This window comes from Rhinolophus sinicus, chromosome 16 (genome assembly GCF_057876585.1).
Source record: "Rhinolophus sinicus isolate RSI-liver-muscle chromosome 16, RSI-T2T, whole genome shotgun sequence".
Classification (NCBI taxonomy): Eukaryota; Metazoa; Chordata; class Mammalia; order Chiroptera; family Rhinolophidae; genus Rhinolophus; species Rhinolophus sinicus.
The window spans coordinates 92026910-92049290 of record NC_142516.1 but is presented as its reverse complement, the minus strand read 5'-3'; the positions used below and the strand labels follow the sequence as shown (position 1 = coordinate 92049290).

Below are 22381 nucleotides of genomic sequence, written 5' to 3'. Positions count from 1 at the left end.
AGACCCGGGATATCACCTGCTGAGGAGCCCCCATGGGATTTCTCGTTACTGCAAATGACAAGCTGTCCAGGGCACAGCTCTGGACTCACCAGAGGGTTTCATGACCAAACCGTGCAGGGAGAAGGTGCTCCAGGTGACTACCCCTCAGGCCTGCAGGCTGGATTGCTTCTGGGGTTCAGGGTTTCCTAAGAAAAGGCTGGAATCCGCGGGATTCGGCAGGCTGCCTGCGGGTGCCGCGACGGCCACCAGGTGGCAGTATGGCGCTGCGAGAACCGGCCCCGCCAGCCACTTAACCCAGGCGAGGGCTTAGCGGACTCGCGCACCACGTCAAGGACAAGCCTGCCCCGTGTCCCCGTGGTCCTGTCCCAGTTCTGGGCTCTCTGGGAAGCTTTGTGAAGCTGGCCTGTCTTGTGAGCCAAGGGCTGGGCTCGCTGGCGCCTGCCAGTTGTCAGCCTGGGGAGCCGGCTGGGGGGCACTAAGTCCCCAGACACTGCACACCCTGGGAGCAGGGTGGGGACACTTCCACACAGTCCAGGCTGTACTCTAGTTCACCATGTGATGGACGACCATGCGATGTGCCTGGAGAAGTCACTGTTCTACGCCGACAAGGGGCCAGCGCCAGGCCCAGCAGCAGTTCCTTGCCCTCTCTGTGGGCTGGATGTCCCCTCCAGCGCTGTCATCAGCTAAGAGCACGCAGAGATTAGGCTTTATCTTCCAGGCCACAGATCTTCCCACGTGGTCACTGAATCACTGCATGTCAGTGACTGAGAACTACGGCCCACTTGAATGAAATTTGCCTCTGGCAAGAAAATGTTCCTTTCTCAAGGGGGGCTAGGGAGCGAGATCAGACCAGCTACAATCCGCCCCCACCTCCCTGCCCTGCACACACCCATCCTCCCTAAGGAATGGTGGGTGTGGAGGGAAGTTCTGAGTGAGGGGTGTTGCTGCACCCACAGCCAAGTCCTTCAGCCAGTGAGCAGCTTTATGGCAGGCAGACCTCTAGGGCCCCAAACCCAAGCAAGTCTGGACAGAATGGGAGGTGTCGAGACAGATCAGAGGACCCTATACAAGGGGTCCCCTGGTTGTGAGCGCTCCAGCTCATCGCGGGAATAATGATTTCCACCAAACGGCTTAAGAGAACAGAGGCCATACAACATCTGGGTGTGGGCAGGCAGGGAGGCACTGAAGAAGCAAAGTGCAGGGTCTGGAACTCTCCGTGGGGCACTGCCACATTTGGGGACCCGGCCAAAAGCTGCGAGAACAGAGATCACACAGTGCCCACGGAAGCCATAGACAGAATTTATTAGACTTTGCAGAAGCATGAGATAGTGTACCACAAAACAGTCTGATTTTACAACATAAAGTATGGCAGGACACTGTCGACAGAGTTGTCAGCAAAAATGGGATACAGAGCAGTTTCACATTTTTTAAAGGCGATGGATAACACATATGCTTGCCTTAATGTAAAATAAAAACAGGAGGAGTCCAGCAGACACCAACGTGATTTGCAGTTAGCGTCAAATCTAAAATCTAGTATCACAATTATAAGCAACTATAAGAAAACTATTAGAAAAATAGAGCATCCAACAAGCAAAAAATATTTTATACTTTACACAATAAAAACACAATCCGTTTAATAATGGCTCCATGTTCAGTAGAAAAACAAAGTTTGCTGGAGAAACCACAGCTATGCAGGTTTGATAATAAACCAACCCTTACTGGGTCATCACCCTGTGTGCTCCTTACACCCATCAATGCTGAAAGGCACAACTTAACCAGGAAACTTATTTTAAATATATATTATAACTTCTCAAATGAGAAAATAAATGCCAAAATTAAAAAAGTTTGTCATCAAGAAACACACAATCATATTGTTAATAAATTAACGAAGTCCAAGTGCATCTTCCCAGCCCTGCTTCCTTCCCGACCCTGCTGGCCGCGCTCACACCCTGAGAAAACCCTGTGGACTTCACCACCAAGGTCTTCCGTCGCATGGGGTCTCCCTGCCAGCAGCTGCACTTCCCAGGGCGATCCGGGACGGCGCCTTGACGACTGTGCCCTGAGACCCTTGGCCAGTCCACGCCCCCCATGAGAGAGAGCTGCCACTCAATGAAGCAATGGACACAAAAAGACTCTGGATTATGGTGATGGAGATGAAAGTCACGCAACATTTTTTTTTTGCCTTAAAAACCCTTCAGGCATCATAACTATGATGATGAAACAGAATGTAGCTTCTTGCACCACTGAATCAATAAAGCATTTCATTACCAAAAAAGTCCAAGAGAGTCTGGCAAAATGCACACGCCCCGCAAGGAGCCTTACATACAATACTCTCATTATGATGGCAAACCTATTTTAAATTACACACAACAATTATACATGACATATATTTAGTTCCATCGGAGGTGAACTCAACAATTTGCACACAAGTGCCACACACCTACGCATCACACACCAGAGCGAGGACATGTCCACAAACACGCCTCTCCATCCATCCTGGAACACACTGATCATTGGGTCTGTCTTCATGAAGACGGCTCTTGTTCTATGCATAACAGCAGGACTTGCAAATCAAAAGACTGGTCCTGGCGGAGCCAGGCTAGGCCCCCCAAATACCCGTGAGCTCACTTACCTCCTGGGTGGGGCCTTCATGAGGCGTGTCCGCTCACCCAAGGAACCCAGACTCCCACCCTGTCCTCAGTTCTGCCTCCAACGTTAGACTACAGGCCATCCTATTCGGGACAGCAAATCCCAGTCAATTCAGAATGCCCACTTAGTGGCAGGGGTGGGGGGGAGACCTGGTAGAACCAGCGTTCCTGCCCGTCACCCCCTCACAACCCCATGCATGAAGCACAGCAAACGCAGTGGCCAAGGGTCTGGCAGGGCCAGGCACCACCTCCAGGTGAGCACAAGCCGTGCCACAGGTACACAAGGCAGTATCAGGGGCTCGGGGTGGCACATGGCAGGGGGAGGCCTGTGGTGTCCAAACCACACGTCAGCACATGGCACCAGAGGGGAAGTATGTGGGCTCCTGACAATAGCAGACATTTAGCAGTACTTTCCCAAAGCCTGGGAAAGATGGCTCTGTCACTCTCACTAGGTTTGTTAAAGCCAATGTGGCCCAAAGTTGGATGACAGGGTGTGAGCAGCTGGGGTGGGGGCTGTGCAGAAGCCGAGGGCTCCCCTCTTGGAAGCGGCTTTTGTCTCGCAGGCCCCAGAGGCCTGGCTGTTTCCCTGCAGATGCCCTTCAGCAGAGGTCCTAGGGCTCTGTTTTGTCTGGAGTGAGACAACGGAGGCAGGAAGGGGCGCTCCGTATCACAAATAGGTCTTTCCAATGTGAGCAGATAAGCGCACAGTATTTCCAAAGGGTGTGTCTCTGGAGGCCTGGAATTTCTGACTTGTAGGAAAATACTGGCTGAGCCATGAAACAGGATCCTATTCTTGTTGGTGGGGGCGGGGGGGGGGGGATGTGAAACAGTCTGACACTTCAGGTGTTTTCTTTTTGCCTGTGTGTGTTTCTCGGGCAGGAATGGGGGGGGTGATAAGAAAAGTCAACTCACATTGAGGCTTAGCCCAACACCATCCTTATGTGACTGCCCTCGTATGGAAAAGAGCCAACTGCTCTTAACAAGATCACAGGGGCTGTGGGAACTGTCCCTGTCACCCTCAGGGGCCCTCCCCATATGGGGGGGCTCCTGCTGTGATGGGAGGGTGGCCCGCTTTTCCTTGGCAGAACCCCCTCCTGTTCTGGGCTGAGGAGGGAGCTGCCACTGTCGGGGCCTTCTCATTCATGACAGTGTCGGGGAAACAGCTTCTCCGTTTGTAGAAGGATGGATGTCGCTAGCTGAAATATCAGTTGTAACCAGTCTGTTGGGTGCTGTCTTGCACAGAAATTTCAGCCAGAACGAGAAATTAAAGTTAAAAAAGAAAAAAAAAATTCTCTCTCCCCTCCAACTTAGACACACTCTTCCTCAAAATTCTCTTTGCTTATGTGGAAAAATATCAGATAGATCAAGCAAATAACTAACAGGCCCCAAGAAGACAGCAGACAACCCAAACCCAAAACCAAACAAAGTAAGTTAATGTTTATCAAAATATTTTACAGCACCAAATCTACATAAATGTAAATACCTTTCTTTGGAAATTCAAGCGTTGGGCTCTTAGGAGCCTCCATCTGGGGCCTGAAGGATGGCCCAGCCCCAGCTGTCCACCCACTGGCCACCCCAGCCATTTGGCTGTTTCACTAATTCTTGTATTTTTCTCCAAAAACCTTCTGGGGCAGAGGGAGAAAAGACAAGTGCTGTCAATTTAACAGACTTCTTCTACCAGATTTGTGCCAAAGGCCAGGGGGAGGGGAAAAGGAATGGGAAACTAAGCTTTGAGAGCAGAATGTACGTTTTTCTGTGAAATCCAAAATGCCTGCCCCCTCAGCTCCTATCAACAGTGGCCCTTCTGCCTCCTGAATTACAGTGTAACTGGAGGAAGGCTCGGCCAGCGTTCCCGTTTCCTCTCGTTCCCACCTGCCCGGACGTGTGAGCGCCACAGGCCGCAGGCTGTGTGTACAGACCTAGAGGCAGGGGTCGGGGCAGGGTTACAAACCCACGGCATTCAAACGGATACACCAGAGGGACAGCAAGACGACCCTGAGTCGTCTCACATGTGGACCCCACACTCTGGACAACAGGCCGATGGCACACAGTAACTATCTGGCCATTTTCCAAATTAAAACTAAGTGCCAACTTAATGTGGTGGAGTGAATCACAACAACGCACAGGACTCAATTTGCTTACACCTAAGAGAGGGGCCAGAGAGTGTGTCAGGGGCCACAAAAGGCTGGGAGGACCGGTCGCCATCACCTCAGAATGAGTGCACCCGTCCTGGGAACCTTACAAGACCCCAGAAACTGCCCGGCAGGACTTGGTGACTGGAAGACAGCCAATGAAAACGGTGTTCTCAGCTCTGCTCATCTGAGGCCGGTCCTCCTTAAATACAGTGTCATGTTCCAGTTACTCAGGACACACAGCCAGTGGTGAGACACGCCAGAAGCAGCAGGAACTGGCCAGGCTTGGAGGGAATCAGGCTGAAGGAGGTGAGGTGCCCTGTACACATACGTCTGGAGTGGAGCCAGGCTTCCCGGGCCCCCCTCGTTCCCTCCCACAGTGGCGCTCCCTCCCCTGTCTGCCCTCAGTCCTGCAGCGGAGTGCACGGGGTCTGTCACGTGGCAGAGCAGAGCGCCTGCCTGGGGAGCAAGTAGGGAAGGTTCTAAGACCCCTTCTGGAAGTAACTCAGAGGGCAGAGGCAGGAGAAGGAAACCAGCCTTGCTTTCCTCTGGAGTAGACCGCTGTCCTTTGGTTCTGCAGGGAAACTGTGGGGACATACTATTTTGTGGTACTCATCTTGCATCTATGGCTGGCTGTTTGGGGCTGAGCAGGGAGATGGCTATTAAATTTATAGTTTGTGCATTTTCAATACCAGGACAGCACCTGGGGACGAGGCCTGGCTCCCCACGTAATGAGAGCAGGTGACCTCCATGCGGCTGGGGGCCGCAGTGGCAGGCAAGGAGAGGAGCTGCTTTCTTTCATTCAGAGGGAGTTCAGGAGACAGTGGTCAGCTGCAGCCAGGGAGCCATCGGGGTGACAGGGCCTGGCAAGCCCGCCGCAGAGCAGGATGGGGCAGGCCCCACACACAGCCGCTGAGGACGCAGCTTGAGCAGTGAGCCTTCTGCCACATCAGGGCCTTGTGGGTGCAGGTGGGTCCGGTAGCATTGCTGGGGACAGCCAGGTGCTTCCGGGTCGGTTGTGGGTGTCCCTCAGGGCTGCTGTCACCTCCGGGGGACAGACCTGTGTGTCACTTGCAGTGGTCCAAATTGCCATCAGGAGTCCTTGCTTGGCCAGCAGCCAGGGACGCCTCCTCACTGTGCCACAGACCGTAGCCAAAGTAGATGACGAAGCCTGTGGGCCGAGAGCAGAGAGCAGTGAACAGAGTGAGAGGAGTTCGAGAAAGCCGAGGAGCCTCCCACGCTGCCCTTCTACACGGGGAGAAACAACACGGCTTCAAGCAGGGTCAGCAGAGGGGCCTGCCCGCCTTCGCAGGGGTCCTTCTGGGGAGCCTCTCCCTCACGGGGGCTCCTTAGCAGCGGAGCAGCCCGGCTGGGGGCTCAGGGAGGGGCGTAGGCCCCGCAGCTGCAGCCACTGACCAGCAGGTCTAGCCGGGAGCCCTGTGGCGCTGGCGGGAGACGGCACGGACCCTGCGGGGGCCCCGCTGTTCTCACGGGGGGATTCCAGCTATCTGCACAGCCCCGAATGCCCCCGCTTTCTCTGCACAAGTGACTGTCGCACTGCAGCAGGCATTAGGTACCATAAGAATTCAGTCCAGTGCAGCTGGGCACTCGGAAGGTCTGTTGTGGGGCCCAGAGATCCGTGCTTTTAACTACCCCCCCCCCCCCGGGACGGGGCTGCCCTCGTGCTGCTGACATATGGAGGACAGGCCTTAAAGGAGGGACTCAGCCACCAAAAGTCCAGTTAATAGTTAATGCCCGGAAGCTCAGAAGGGGGCATCCTAGCCCCTGGCAGGAGTGATGAGGGCGGCCACAGGGGAGTCGGCCACAGGGGGCCGAGAGCACGGATGGGGCCAGCTCACTCCAGAGAGGCTGTCTGGGAAACGTCTGTGCAGCCAGGCACAGGCTATGCTCCGTGGTGAGTGAGGGGCCTGCAGGGGAAGGGGCAGCAGTGGAGCAGCCACCTGCCCGGGGCTGAGAAGTTTGGCAGAAGCCTGGTGCTGAGCTCACTGCTCTTCTCAGAGACGCTGAGGCATGAGGTCAAGACCAGCCCTCTGCATCAGCACTGGGCCTCAGACGCCGAAGAAGGACCCCGGGGCCACGTCCTGCAGCCCTGGTGGCAGAGGCTCAGAGGCGGGCAGGCCATGGCCAGTGCCAGAGAGGCCAGCAGCACACAGCGCCTCGCACAGCTCGCCAGGTGCGGCCAGAGCCCGCGGCCCACACGCACAAGTGCAGTGCACACGTTCCCACCGCGGGTCACACGAACCCGTGTTTTACAGACGGCAGACTCACAGCCATGTTCTCACTGCCATCAAGCTCTTGCCCAGTCACATAACTAGTTCAGGCATGAGGCCATCAAAAGACAAAGCGCCTGAAAGGGACTTTCAGGTACAACCTACCAGGAGCTCCATATTGTTTGAGAGAAAACTGCAGGCAACATGTGTTTCCACTGTGTTTTAACACCTGAACCGAGGGAAGCTCGAAAGTCATCCAGCCAAGTACCGTGACTCCCCAAAAATAAGACCTAGCAGGAAAATCAGCTCTAATGCATCTTTTGGAGCAAAAAATAATATAAGACCCGGTCTTCTTTTACTGTAGTATAAGATTGGGTCTTATATAATATAATAATAACATATTATAATATAATACAATAATAATATAATAATATAATACCAGGTCTTACATTAAGTTTTGCCCCAAAAGACGCATCATAGCTGATGGCCCGGCGAGGTCTTATTTTGGGGGAAACGCAATAGCAGGGAGACACGTGAGCAGCAGGGCACCAGCTCCAGGGGCGGGAGCTCGGGAGATGCTGGGCTATGCACAGGGCACGCGAGCAGGGGACCCGCCAGCTGACGTACCTATGACCATCCACACGGCGAAGCGGATCCACGTGCCTTGGTCCAGCTGCATCATGAGATAGACGTTCACAAAGATGCTGAGGATGGGGAGGACGGGCAGGAAGGGCACCTGCAAAGACAGGACGTGGCGTCAGCTCGGCGGGCGTCTGACTCATCTACCACAACCACGGGGGAAACAGCGTGTGCCTGAGACTTACATGCGGAGGAAGTAAGCATCAATCCCACCCCTGCACCCCAACCCACACCCCCACCTCCCCTGCGCCCCCACAGCCTTACCACACACACACACACACACACACACACACACACACAAAGCCTGCTTAGGCAGGAGTTTGGTGCTAAGGTACTAATTGCCAAAGGAAGCTCTAGACTTATTTTCCCTTCTTGCTATTTTCCTGCTAAAGGTGGGGCCAGAAGGATTCCCCTTTATCTCTAAGGTTAAACTATTTTATTATTTGTATAATCTGAAATACAGAAGCCTTGGTCACCTTCAAGGCTTGGTGAGGACACGCGATCCTCCTGGATGACATTTATGACAAGCCCCTGTGGGTGAGGTTTGCCAGGCCACCTGGGAGCCGGGGCAGGTCCTCGGCGGGCACTGCACGTGCCTTTGCCTGATATTGTTGAGGCTGGCCAGCAAGCACTGCCTTGCAGACACCCAGGCCTGCCTCCCAGCAGAGGTGCCAGGGTCTGTCCTACCACGAGGTCCCCAGCAGGCCCGATGGGGACCCACTCACCTTAAATGACAGCTTGGTCTTGCTCTCAGGCTGTCTCCAGATGAGGACCGTGACCACCGAGCAGAGAACGGAGGAGCCAATGAGAACAAAGACCACCCACAGCTCCCGTCTTATCAGCACTTCCTTCCCGTGCACAGCCACGATGCAGAAGATGAGGATAAAAAGTGCTGAGAGAGAGAGAGAGATGCATCTCTGTCATTTCTCCCCTTCCACGAGTACCCCCAGTTCCCCTCAGAACCTACGGAGAGGGAGGCTCCGTTTCTGTAGGCATCGTCTACAATGTGGACAAAACAATGCACAGTACAGCTCAGCAGCAAAGCAAGTGCTACCCTTCTGGAACCTCCCCCACCCCAGTGACAAGCAAGCATGCAACCAACAAGCACCCCAGACACCTTCACAGGAAGTGCAGGCTCTTACCTATGAGGCTGGTTGAAATGTTCACAATTAGCCCGGAGAATTTGGAGGGTTCCGTGTTTTTGGGTGCGAGTAGGGTTTTCAAAGAAAACTTCTCTGCTTCTGGTAAAAAGCCTGTGTGGGAATCACTGGTGCTCACCAATTCATTCTGGTCTACTTGGTCCAGCTCGTCGGCAGTTCTGGCCATCTGGTACACCATGTTAGGTTGCTCGGGCTGATACCTGTGCAGAAAAACATACTGCATGACCGCATGATTTGCTTTCATCAGAAGAAGGACACGCACTACCTCAAGTTTTTAGTAAGCCTTCAAAGGTACGTTGCCCAGGACATGGGGCATAAAATGGGAAGATGATCAGAGTAACATCTTTTCTGGGAAAATGGCAACAGAAGGAGAGCTGGGTCCCCACTTTCTGCTCCTGCTTCTGACAACACCCTCCGCAGCGTCTTTGTTTTGAGACACCAACCCAGAGCAAAGTCCTAAGACGGTTCTCTGGCTCTGAGAAGTAGCACTGGCCCTGGGATGCTTACGGTATTAGTCCACTTCTAACAAAACTATGCTGTAGGGAGCTAAAAGCACAGCCAGAAATGGAAAGCAATAACATTAGGATCCTATTTGGTGCAGAGAGCCAGAGAAATGTGTCTGCAGGCTGATGCGTTTGAGATATTCTGTGTGCAAGACTTAATTGGATCAATTTATTTTAAAACTCCAAGTGCCTTGGTATAAATAAATCTACAGAGCTGAGTGAGAGACCCAGCCTGTGTGGTATGATTTCTAAGACACGAGCAACCTGCAAGTGCAGCAGTCATTTTAAATGAGGCTTCTTATCTTCCCACCCAAAATGAACAAAGCTCACATCGTTTCCACCAGCTTTGAAAAACAGAGTGCCTGATTAATTATTTTGCAAATGTTCTCAGAGGGAGCAGAAAGATATTCACCCTATTTTCCCTGATTCACTTATGCAACACCATTCGGTCATTAAGAAAGTGGGGGGACCCTGGAGAAAATTCTAGCACTGAGCCTTTGGGGAAACCAGTTTTGGTAGCAAACTAATTTTAGTTGATTCTACACAGCCGCGGCCAAGGCTCAACCCAGGTTTTACGTACATTAACTTCTGGGCACACTGGAAATGAAACCCATGGTCTTACAAGTATAAATACCTGAAAAGAAATAGGGAGGCTCTTGCCAAATGACCAACACTGAGTCTCCATGAGTACATAGTCTCATCATGAATGCCACCTCGGGCCATTCCTGGGAGTGAAAACGCAGAGCCCTGTCCTTGCAGAGCAAAGGAAAACTGGCCCCCAGGGATATGCTTTGTGGGGGAGGGAATCCTAGGGGAGCTGAGGACCCCGGGACACCATGCTTAGGCCACCCTGGGGGCTGGCCTCGTACACACAAGGCTAGGACAGCCAGGACCCGGAGAGTCTGCGTAAACGTCAGCCTTGGCCACCCCACGCCATGTGATGGGACTCCTTCCTCCAGCAGCAGTGCAGTGAAGTACCCCAGTGACCTGAGTGTCACAGGTCATCACACTGACCCAAGTTTCACTGGATTTGCCCAATTCCTACCAGGGCCAGTGCCCTATCCCCTCCGGACCACACTGAAATCGTTGCCCTAAGCCTCCAAAATTTCTGACCCCAGAATCCAGGCCCACCAGTCGGGGTAGTCTTTCAACACCTAGCCAGAAAAATGAGGGCATATGACAGAGGGTAGTGGGGCCTCTACCCTGCGTCTTTTCAGGGGCGTTCGATGTAACTAGGCTCTCAACCCCCAAGTCCCACCCTCTCCTGGGCAGCACCCAAAGGACCTACCAACAGCCTGAAACTTACACTGTGTAAACCCTAAGTTTCAGCTGCGAAAAGGCCAGCGGGAGGGTACATGTGCACGTCTGTCATGGGACCCAGAAAAGCCATACATACCGTAAGACCAACACACAGGCAGCCACCAAAGAGTAAGCCAGGAGAGTGCCGATGGACATGAGGTCCACCAAGTCCTTCAGGTCAAACAGGAAGGCCATCACAGCTGGGGAGGGGACAAACATCAGCATCCACGGACGCCCTCTGCCATACTGACACCTAGAACCACCGCCCACCTGGGATCCAGGGCACACAGGGGTACCGCTTCTCCCTCCCCCTTCGCCCCCGGCCCTTTCCATGGAAAGACATTGCTTAAGAGAACACAAGCTTGGGATTAAATGGCACACATAATCCTCAACAGACGGTACTAATGAACATTTATATACAGAGTACTTTCATCGACATGACTTTTTTGATCTTCATTGCAACTTTAAAAGCTATCCTTACACTAGAGATGGAAAAACTGAAGTTCAGACATATTGGGAGAGAAACCTAAGGTCACACAGCTGGTAGGTGGAAAGTCAGAATCTGAACTACGTTCTTGTAACTCTGAGTCCAGTATTTCTTCCTCTACACCAAGATGACTCACAGACAGTCATGTACATCTATCAATCCACCCATACATTCATCTACCCCCCATCCATCCATCCATCCATCCATCGATCATCCATCCATCCATCCATCCATCCATCCATCATCCATCCATCCATCCATCCATCCATCCATCAATCATCCATCCATCCATCCATCCATCCATCCATCCATCCTCCATCCCATCCATCCATCCACCCTCCAGCCATCCATCCATCCATCATCCATCCATCCATCCATCATCCATCATCCATCCACCCACACACCCGGCACTCCCTGAGCATGGTACACACCACTGAGGAGGTAAAACAGACAGCCCCTGGCCTCCCCGAGCATATCATCCAAGTTACACACATCGGTCAGCAACAGTGATGAGGAGGTGGATGAAGGAAGGGTCGCTCCCAAACAATTTCAGTCCTTTCACCATGACCACACTTTAGAAAAAATAACACATGCATGCTTATTTGAAAAGCTCTGTGCTTTGTGTGAGTGTGTATGTGTATTTGTGTGGGTACGTAGGTCAGGTTTCCCATTTAAACAATAACTTGGCTGGCTCTACTTTCGGCTATTTTCAAATCGTACACAATCAAGACAAGTTAAAGCATAAACACAAAACCATTACTTTTCCACAAATATTTCTCAAGCCCCTAGAGATCGCTGCAACTCAAACAAATTTAAACTGCAAATAAATAATAAGATGAAAGAGTAGTGACAGCCTCATGCATAATTAGAACAGTGTCCAGCTCTGTATGCCACAAACACCTGCTTCCTAGTCACAGAGAAACTCGAGACAAACTTCTTCCATGGGAGGTGACTTTAGAAAACCTAATACTTATTGGCACTTCCACCAAACAAAAAGAAAGTAAATCGTTGGTTTGGTGAATGCATGTACTTTAGAGCCACGTTAAGGATTACAGTTTCGTCTCCCTTAATCAGCACGAGAGAGAACTTTAGGCCACTCTTACCATGGCCATTTGATAAGTCCCTGTGGTACAAACTGACTGGTGTCACTTGTCCTAATTTGCCAAAAGCCCTACGTTTCTACTGATACTCCAGGTGGAGCCGGCCTCTTTAACATAAAACCAAAGCACATCCTTTCTTCAGCTCTGTGCCCCCACTTGCACATCTGTATGATGGGATCCCACTGCCTCTCGGGCTACGAAATGCAATCATTAAAGAAGGAAAACACACCCAACATCACATAAGTATCAGGACCCTCCCTCTCCTTAATCAGGGGTCCCTGGAACATCCCCGAGGCTCAGCGCTTTCTTCAGCCCACTGACTCCACCTGTCAAAACTGACCTCTCGGGGAGGAACCTCCTGTGTGGTACGATAAGCCTCCTCTGGGCCTGCCATGGTTTCTACACCGAGGGCCAGTGGCTTCGCCAGCAACACCCTCAGGAACCCCTGAGGAAGAGGTGGCACATTGTATACATGCTGATCCTAAGGACCCTTGTTTTCCAGAGAATCCATGAGCTAAGATACAAGGACACTGAATTTCCAGTGCTAATACAAAGTCTCACTTGACTTGAAAATGCAAGATGTCATCTCACCAAAGTCTACTCAGGGACATTTAGGAAAGGGGGAGACTAATGTCTTTGAAGGGTCTATGTGTGTCTTAAGCTCTGGCCAATGAGAGGATAATAATCATAGAAGAAGACACACTTTTGGAGAATTTCATCACATCCTCTGTAACACTGGCCTCTGTCTTTTGTCAAAAGGGCAGCCACACTGCCACATAAACCAGGTTCCAAGGGTAAAAACCGAATGTTCAAAAGACCAGTGAAAAGTTTTCCCAGACCACAGCACACTTCAGGATATTTCCCCAGGGGATAATAATCACCCGACTGTTAAAATATTGGCTTGTGAAGTTAGCTACAGTCCTTACCAGCGATGGCACCTGAGGTCAGTGTGGCGAGGATGGGTGTTTTCGTCCTGTTGTTGATTCTGGCCAAAAACTTAAATAGCAGCCCGTCTTCGGCCATGGCATAGATGACGCGGGGCATGGGGAACATGGAGCCCAGAAGGCTGGATGGGAAGAGAAGGCACAATGTGTCACCCACACGACGAGCTCGCCAGCAGTGAGGGCGCCACGGCGCAGCCAGGCACTTAGCTGAGCAGCAGGAGCCCCGACTCCTCACCAAGAACTGCCACCCGCCAAACCGTGGGAAGCCCACGGCTAAGGCGTCCCCTGCACCTGCCCCGGAATAAGCACCGACTCTGAGGACACATTCCATGCAGGAATGGCCACGGCCTAACATAAGCTAGCATGGGGTCTAGTCTTTATTCCTGCCATTATTTCCAGCTCATCAACCAGAAAATAAAAGCATCATGGCATTCGTGAGGATGTCTCTGTGGAAATCAGTATTTACCAAATATTTCTTATTTATACCGGCTGGTAGGAAATTCCAGGGGCAAAACGCCTCTTGCTCAAAGGCACTCACTCCCTTTCTCAAGAGCGCTGAGGCTTTACAGCCAAACAGAGGCCAACACGCGGTGTTCAAAGAGGTGGCCTGGTCCAGTGGCCGAAGTCAGGGACGGAGCCAGCCCCTTGCTGAGCAGGTGACATTAAAAAGTGGGCCTCAGCCTCTTCGACATGAAAGGTCAATCACTGCCGATGCTCGGTGATCACAGCAGGGAGAAAGGGAGAAACGACAGAAGCGGGTCGGGGCACTGGCTCCCTTTCCAGGGAGAAGGGCAATTGCACAGCAAACCGGCGTGTCCGGCTGCCCCCGGCCCACCGCGCCCACGTCATCCCGCGAGTGTCAGGATCCTCACCTGGTAGAAAGCGCGCAGAGGGAGCCCACGGCCACCGCGTACTTGGCGCCCTCCCAGCCCACGTGCTTGAAGGCGTCCGGCAGGGGACTGTCCTTGTCCAGGCAGAAGTACGGCATCATGAGCGTGAGGGCGGCGGACACCCCAAAGTAGGCGATGAAGCAAATCAGGAGGGAGGCGACGATGCCCACGGGGATCGCCTTCTGGGGGTTCTTGACTTCCTCACCTAGAAGCAGCCGGGAGTCAGCCCAGAAGGGCGCCACGGCGAGGGGCACCCCCAAACACAGAAGGCACCCAAGGCATTGCAGTGTCCAGGGAGTCCATGCCACCCATGAATCACCCTGTGGGAACCAGGGTCTCCCAGGCTCTGGAAATGGGGGGTGGCCCTTAGCAACACAGACTGAAGACCCACAGCCCTGTGCGTCATAGTTCAGCCAAGGAAAAGGCTTGTTTCCTTTGGCCGGGAAATTTGGGGGGTCCCGATACAGCCAGGCTGACAGTATTTTTAATGGCCTCGTCCCTCCCAGATCCACAGATAAGGACTCAGGCTGCAGCCACAGCTGTCATTGTTCCATTCTGGCAGCAGGCACGTGAGTCATGTTCACCGTGCAATTTCCTGCCAGGCACTGCGACGTGGGGAAGTGATAAAAGAGGGGCGGGGGCGGACTAGCAGGAAGCTACAAATCTACAGGTTACTGGTGTGAAAGCGCGGCACCTGGCACCAGCCCACAGGAAGGAAAACAGTGACTGGGTGAAATGAGCCCAGTGTGCAGGGGAGGGCAGAAAGAGCCGGCCCGGGCTTTGGGCGGTGAGCGGCAACGGCGTACCTGTGGTGGCGATGCAGTCAAAGCCCACGAAGGCATAGAAGCAGGTGGCCGCTCCCGACAGGACCCCGGAGAACCCGAAGGGCATGAACCCACCAAGACCAGGGTCCCCTTTGTCTGTGCCACTAGAAAAAAAGAGCCAGAGTAAAATCACAGCGCCAGCTTCATGGGGCTGAAGACAAGTGGTTCCAAACAATCAGCACCTGACTTCTGAGCACTGTCGGCTCCAGACCCTCCTCCGTACGCGATCCTCAACAGCTGTCACCAGCCACTGCGCTCCGACTCTGTGGACAACGGGCCTCTCGCTTTGCGTGGCCCAGAGCCACAATGTGCACACTGAGCCCTTTCCAGAAGCATCTTCTACATATTGACTTGGGGGTGTCACGGAATGGAGGGACTGTGAGACACGGTGTCCAGCAGGAAAGAGGGACAAACCAACAACTGTGGCCTCTCACCCTGGACCCTTCAAGAAGGAAATCGTGCCAGCCAGTGCAGGGGCCCAGCCTCAGGAATAAAATGCAAAAGTCTCCCACGCCGTGCTTCCCTGAAAATAAGACCTACCCAGACAATCAGCTCTAATGCATCTTTTGGAGCAAAAATTAATACAACACCCGGTTTTATTTTATATTATGTTAGATAAGACCCGGTCTTATATTGTAGTAAAATAAGACCAGGTCTTCTATAAATTTCTGTTCCAAAAGACGCATTAGAGCTGATTGTCTGGCTAGGTCTTATTTTTGGGGAAACATGGTGTTTACCAGTAATTCAGGTTCAAAACAAGCGTTTCTAGAGACACGGAGGTGTGGAAAAATGAACTGTTTTAGTCAACGAAAGCGCTTCCCAAGCACCCACGTGCACAGGTACACAGGGGGGTGCTTGCGTGGCTGGGACCAGCACCCAGCGTGGGCTCATAGTATTTGCTGAAGAATGCCAAGTCAAGCACATTTTGTGAACCCCAAAGTCCTTGAAGATCCAGAAAAGAGTCCCAATGGATGGAAACCTGTGACTAGACAGTGTCCAGGCCTCAGCAGGGGGCGCATCAGCCCCTCCCAGGCCCCAGTGGGGTGGCGGTCTCTGGGGTCAGTCCACCCCTGGCCGGCCCATCACGAGGTGATCAGAAGGCAGCCTCACACAGCCTGGCCCCTGCAGCCACCAGACAGCAGCCCAGCCCCTTCCAGGCCAAGAAGTACGGCTTCAGCCCCTCCCCTGCCGGCCACACCTGTTGCTGACCACAGGGCTGCAGGTGTCCTGTCACTCCACACAGAGCCCACAGGGTGGTCACACTTCCCCTTCCCCTTCCCCCGTTCCCACCTGACTGGCTGACCACGGCCCCAGACCACTTCCTCCCGAGGGGAGAAGAGGCATAAGATAGAATATTCCAGCCCTATAAACACTGATGCACAGAGGTTGGGCTAGCGACTCGTTTCGGCAAATTTGCTTTCAATGGGATTTATCGACTAGCTAATAAAACAGACAGACCATTTGGACTCAATTATTTTGTAATGAGGATTAAGTCTTTCACTGATTCCTAGGGGACAGTCCCATTTCTCAGTTCCAGGAGCTGCCATGGAACCACTGGAAGTGAAGTGGGAAGAAGTTCCTAACTGCGGGACATACTATGGTTTGGCAGCAATGTGAGGGAAACCCCAAGAGACATGTACGTGACAGATGTGGGGAAAACTGTTGGAAGTCTGTCATCTTAAAGTCTGACTAAAATAAACTGCCAACCCAGCAACAAAAATGGCATCCCAGGGCTGCCCAGTCAGCAAGGCGAGGTCCACAGTCCACACTGCCTCCCGGGTGCCCAGCTGGCAGCCGCTCCCACAGGGTCCACGAATCATAAAGAGCAGGGAACACCCCGGGGAGCTGACATCTATGAGGAAGTGATCGAAGCTTAAAACAAAACAGTTGATGGCCAAATAGCTCAGAAGAGGAGGGATGAGATGACCAAAGGAGAGGGGGACCCAAGGTCAGGATGTTTTCTGGGGGGGGCTGCCTCCCGGCAGATCCTGTGACTCCTGGACACAACTGCAAGAACGAGAACGTCTGTGCCAAGTCCCTGAGGTGGGCCTGGGGCCCCTGTCGCTGCCGGGACAGACGGACGGGAGCAGGAAGGCCTCCAGATGCCCACGTGCCTCTGCGTGCCCTCCGTGCTGAGGGTCCTGGGACGGCCACGAAGACAACGAATGCCATGCTCGGCAGGTTCTCCTGAAGCAGCCATGAGGCAGCGGCACCGGAAAAGGCTTCCAGCCTTCCATTTTAAGGGAAGAGGCAAGTGCAGGGAGGGACGTGCAGGTGAGGGCTAAGGCTGGAACCTGCCTTGGTCACACAGACAGGCGAAGCGGAAATACATGAGCATGGAGAGAAGGTGCAGGGAGCTGTGGGTAACTAGCCGAGCAATACGGAAGCAAAACAAAGGCATCTTCCGGAGCTTCTCAGGATTGTAGGGGGGGTGTCGTCAGAGAACCCTCAGAGCCGAAGGAATGTGAGCAACACGTCAAAGGATGTCTGTACGTGAACTCTGGAAGCTCGCCCCCACTGACTGTGGTACCACTGGGTCTGCTCCCCCGTCACTGCACACTGATGTTAGTGAGGCTCGGGTACTGGCAAATCAATTAGAAAAAAGAACAAGGTCCTGACGTGAAATACCTAATATGCTGGTAAGTGAAAAATGCAGGTGCAGACAAGTGGCTATAGAACACTAGTTCTTGTGGAAACCCCGGGGGGGGGGATATATGTGTACATGTAATATATAATATGCATAATATATGTAAATATAGATAACAGTATGCATGATAAATATAAATGTATATAACATGTAATATGCATAATAAATGTTTGCCATTGCTTGTATTTATATAAATAAAGCTGGAAGCTTATACACACAATAATAAACACAATAATATACACACAATAATAAACGTGATTACCTACGGGGGTGGGAGAGGGCGGCACATGAAGACTAGGGTGGGAACAAGACTTCTCCATGTAAACCTTGTTTATGTTACAACATACGAGCCATGTGGATATATTGCCTACTGAAAAAATTAAAGTCAACTTTTAAGACACTTTGGCTGTTACTGATCTCATTGGCAGAGTATCAATATAAAACCACCACAGAACCCGCTCTGTATAGCTTCAAACCAAAACACTTAGAACTATTTTTTAAAAGGTTCTTCACATATAATCAAAAATTAACCTGTTATCTGCATGTGGTGGTTGTGCCCACTTGTCATCTGGCAACTTACACAACGGGAGTGCAGGCTCACAGGGGCTGCATGGCCACCATGTGGCAAACGTCACCTCGAGACACAGCAGCTTAAACCCAGAGCTTAGCTCAGTGCCCTTCCCCTGCAATCTGGGTGACCAGACTGCCAGCCGCTCAACCGGTTACTGGGAAGTCGGCACAGAGAACAACCAGGAACGGGAGTGGGGAAAAGATGTCCATGCTCACGAACACCCCTGCGCCCGGGGTGGGAACTTGACAGGGAGCTACTGAAGTGGCAGGGGCGGCGTCTCCCAGCGGGGCTTTTACCACTGAATTAGCAGTAACCGTCCTTCACTAGGACTCGGATCCCGTAACTTCCACTTACCACCCTGACATAAACTTCTAATTGTCCCCAAAAGCCACACTTGCGGTCCCCTACACAGTAATGGGACTCAATTATTTTAGCTAGGCACAGGACCACTAGAATAAAGTGACTATGCTTCTCAGATTCTCCACCTGAGGTACAGCCCCTTGATTTAAGCAGACATAGTGTATCATCTCCTGAAACACGTCAGGGGAATGAAGTGGGAGTGGGGGTGGGGGGTGCTGGCTACTTCTCTCGTTTCCTTCCTGCTGGCGGGGGCTGGAGTGCCAGCAGCATCGGGACCTGCGTGACCTTGGCGACGTGGCCCACGGGCAAAGCCACAGATGGAAGAACCGGAGTCCTGGCCCACCAAAGCAATATGTTGAACAAGTTGGCTTAAAAGAACTAAACCTTTATCTTGTGGAAGCCAATGTCATTTTGGGTCCCCATCCTAACTGACGGACACCATCCAACAAAAGGCTCCCCATAGATTCCCGTGGTGCTGACGCTTCCCTCTCACTATGTCACCTGTCTCCAGGACACTGGATAAGGAAGCCAGAGGGATCGCAAGTTGAAGACAGCGGGAACCAGCTAGACTGCAGGATAACACTTCTACCCCAGACAGGGACAGACCGACTCACAGGCTCCCAGAGGCCTTTGCAGCCAGCCAGCCATGAAGCAAGCACCGTACCATCACAACTGCCTCCCAACGCCCACAGCCTGAAGGCCCTCCGCGCTGTGGTTTGATTGGGAAATACTCTACCACCTCAGAGAGATAATTCCATGCAAGACTGTGTGTGGCCATTGTCAGAACACAAAGCTACAGCAGGTTAAAAAAAAAAAAGAAAAAAGGAGGAATCTTACAGGTTTTGATAAAACGAAAGAGCAAGCCACCCCCTGTCCCAGTGCACTCTACCTCTTAAAAGGGCTGACCCACCGCCCTCACTGGCTGTGTCCCCAGGGCTGGGGGCAGATATAACGGAAGGGGCCCCACCCAGGACAAAGGGGCCGGGCAAACACACGCCACTTTGTCTGGGAGGCCAGGACACGCAGTGTGAAGATGACCAATGACAGTTAATACCATGGGCTGGGACAGACAATCTCTTCATAATAACTATACAATTAAATCTTGACTGACAACCAGGAAACAAGAAGTGTCCTGCATATTTCATTCCTGACCTGTAAATGGCAACCAATAAAACAGGCGCCCAAAGTTTTCAAAGTCTACTGCTTCTTCAAAGCATATTTTGAGTTGGTTTTACTCCACCCTGAATGAATGGGCACCAGTAAATTTGGCATAAATAGGACTCAGGAATGCTTGGGAAGGATATATTTAAGGTACTCATTTCTCTGGAACAGAGTTTAGTCCCCAAAAGAAGGCTCTCTTTATTTGAACTATTAACCATGTAATAATAGAGTTAGTCAAGTTTCATGCATTTAATTCCAGTCTCCTGTTTGCCTTCTGGTTGTGAACTAGTCACACATCAACGTCTTCCCACTGACCAGACCACTGGGCACTTGGCCCTTAACCAGCAGCCAAGTTGGTGTGTGAGCCCTCATTCCCCAGGTCCCCTTGCAGCTAGACAGGGCCGCCTACTGGACTCTGGCCAGGGAAATGGAGCAGAAGGGACGTGTGTCTTCCAGATCTGTCCTCAAAAGCACCGGGCACTGTGCCACACTCTCACTCCCTTTCTGGGACAGCTGGATCTGCCTGTGCCCACAGCCCAGGTCTCATCAGGCAGATGAGGACAACACATTGTGGAAGACGGAACACCCGGTGGATGACCCCGTGTACAGCGTGCTGGCCAGCCAACCAGACTGCTCATTTCAGGACCCGAGACAGCATTTTAAAGCCGCATTTGAAAAGAGTCTCTTTATCCAAGCAGTTTAGCTTTTAGCTATAATTAAAATACAATCGTAGGCAAAACTAAGCTCCCCTTTCTCCATCCCAGGACCCTAAGATCCACCTGAAAATCTGACAAAAAAGATCAAAAGGATACATTATAATTGTTTGGCTTTTGTGTCCTTGATAATACGAGTTTGTCAGTGAGGGTTCACTGAGTTTGTCAGTGAGGCCTGAGGCAGAGTGTGGAGTGCTGGCCTGTCACCTGCCTCTAACCCTGGGTGACCTGAGCTAGACACATCAGGGGGCTGGGGCCACTGTCTTTCAGAGTTGACGCAATCTAAGTCAAGTGTGGGAGAAAGAGATTATTATAACCACATTTTGATACTTTAGTAATTCTGAAAACGTTTGATAAAAGTTCCACAGATTTCTTCTCTCTTCTGAGTTATTAAATAGGAAGGCATTTCAAAATAAAGTGCTATCACCAGGGTATTGCAGAGAAAATCTTTTCTGAACACAAAACTCAGAGGATGGTCATGAAACAGATTATGAGAAAAAAAGGGATTACTTAGTGAGTGTGACATGGTCCTCATTTCGGAGTTATGGTTACATGATTTCGGAATTAGAACGAAGATTCCGTTTTCTCCCATAGCTTCCTTTGTTACACAATGTTCTAAGTGCAGGGAAGTAAAATTTAACAAAAATTTCAAACTAGTAAAACACCCTCGGCTACTTCTCTTCCATAAAAAAATATGAACAAAATACTCAAATCACATTTTATAAAAAAGCTCTTATGGTTCCAGCCAACTGCACCCCCCAAATACACGAACGGCCACATGTGGGACCGACGGGAGACTCACTTGTTCAAGCAGAGGCTCCCGGACGTGTTCCGGATGTCCTCCTCGGTGAGCTGCCAGTTTTTAATGGACCCTTTCACAAATCCGGACACCATGATGAAACCCAGGACCAGGACGTTGACACAAGTGAATATTTTGTTGACCATGGCTGACTCTTTCACACCGAGAGTTAAAAGTCCTGAGAACGTGCATAAACAGGACACTGAGTGTTAACCTCAGACCAGGCAAGTCCTTCCCGGGACGACACAAGGACGAGACGGTGACTTCAGAAGACTTCAGGTGGCATCAAACCTCTGAAGACTTCTGTGAGCCTCTGGGGATAGGCTGAATTCATGATTTTCTAGAGGCAAGGATCAAAACTAGCGACGTCCTGGGGTGTTGAATACTATTGAGGACACCAGTGGGGGGACCAGGTGCCGCAGACGGGAACCCCACAGCCCACCGCCCCCTGGAGAGGGGGTGAAGTGAGGGCCTGAACCCTCCCCTCCCCCTCACTAAAGTAGGTGACTGAGAGCCACCCTGTGGTGCAGGAATGTATTTTCTTCAAGGAGGAGATACTTTGCTCGGTTTCTGGGTAGAACGAGTTTTTCGGATGAGGAAATTATCCGGATTGACTTGGGGTGTAGCCCTGTCAGCCGTGACAAGTGTCTGTGGCTGTGGAACCCATCACACACAGTCCCCACCTTGGACTCAGTGCACAGGAAACACTACGCTGGACTCGTGCGAGCTCGGAAACTCACATTTAAAAAAACACCAGGTGATAAAAACACGCAGGAGCCAAATGACAGCACAGGACCACCGTGGGGTGAACGCGCACCTGGGGACGCCGACGGCTAACTCTCGGCTGGGCCACGAGGCAGGGCAAGGGCCTGGGGGACGCACGGCCACCATTTAAGCATTGAGATCAATGCTTTGCTATGAGGTCTTTTATACACTTCACAATAAAGACTGCTCCACGTAACAGACTGAGTTCTGAGGAGAGAACCGGGCAGCTCATCCCAGGCAACACTACCTCACACTCGCTGTTTCCTTCCACGTCCCTCCCACTCGTGTTTTGGAAAATCTGCGGAGTGCAAACTTAATTTCTGATACATGTTCCTGCCAACTGGACCAGAAATACTGCTGAGACTGGCCTGTGCGAAATGATTTCAATTACTCAGTGGGCAAAACAAGATACATTGCCTTGAAAACCTAAGCAAGATTTTCTAACCTCAAAGGAGAATTTGTCTGCTCAGCTTAATGTTTATGTTAACAAAACTCCCACCCTAGTGGC

General features: G+C 51.8%; 1 protein-coding gene across 5 annotated transcripts in view; it reads right to left on the bottom strand.

The window, feature by feature from the left end:
- Positions 1-1283: 1283 nt before the first annotated feature.
- Positions 1284-22381, bottom strand: part of SLC7A1 (solute carrier family 7 member 1) — a 64516-nt gene continuing 43418 nt past the window's right edge. For all 5 annotated transcript variants that reach the window (XM_019736541.3, XM_019736545.3, XM_019736542.3 and 2 more), the window contains 9 exons: positions 21112-21286; positions 14840-14961; positions 14016-14238; positions 13126-13265; positions 10710-10812; positions 8793-9010; positions 8376-8542; positions 7639-7747; positions 1284-5951 (listed from right to left, as the gene is read on the bottom strand). In XM_019736541.3, coding sequence (XP_019592100.1) covers positions 5848-5951; positions 7639-7747; positions 8376-8542; positions 8793-9010; positions 10710-10812; positions 13126-13265; positions 14016-14238; positions 14840-14961; positions 21112-21286 — 1361 coding nt within the window. In that variant the 3' untranslated portion in view covers positions 1284-5847. The remainder of the gene's footprint in view (positions 5952-7638; positions 7748-8375; positions 8543-8792; positions 9011-10709; positions 10813-13125; positions 13266-14015; positions 14239-14839; positions 14962-21111; positions 21287-22381) is intronic.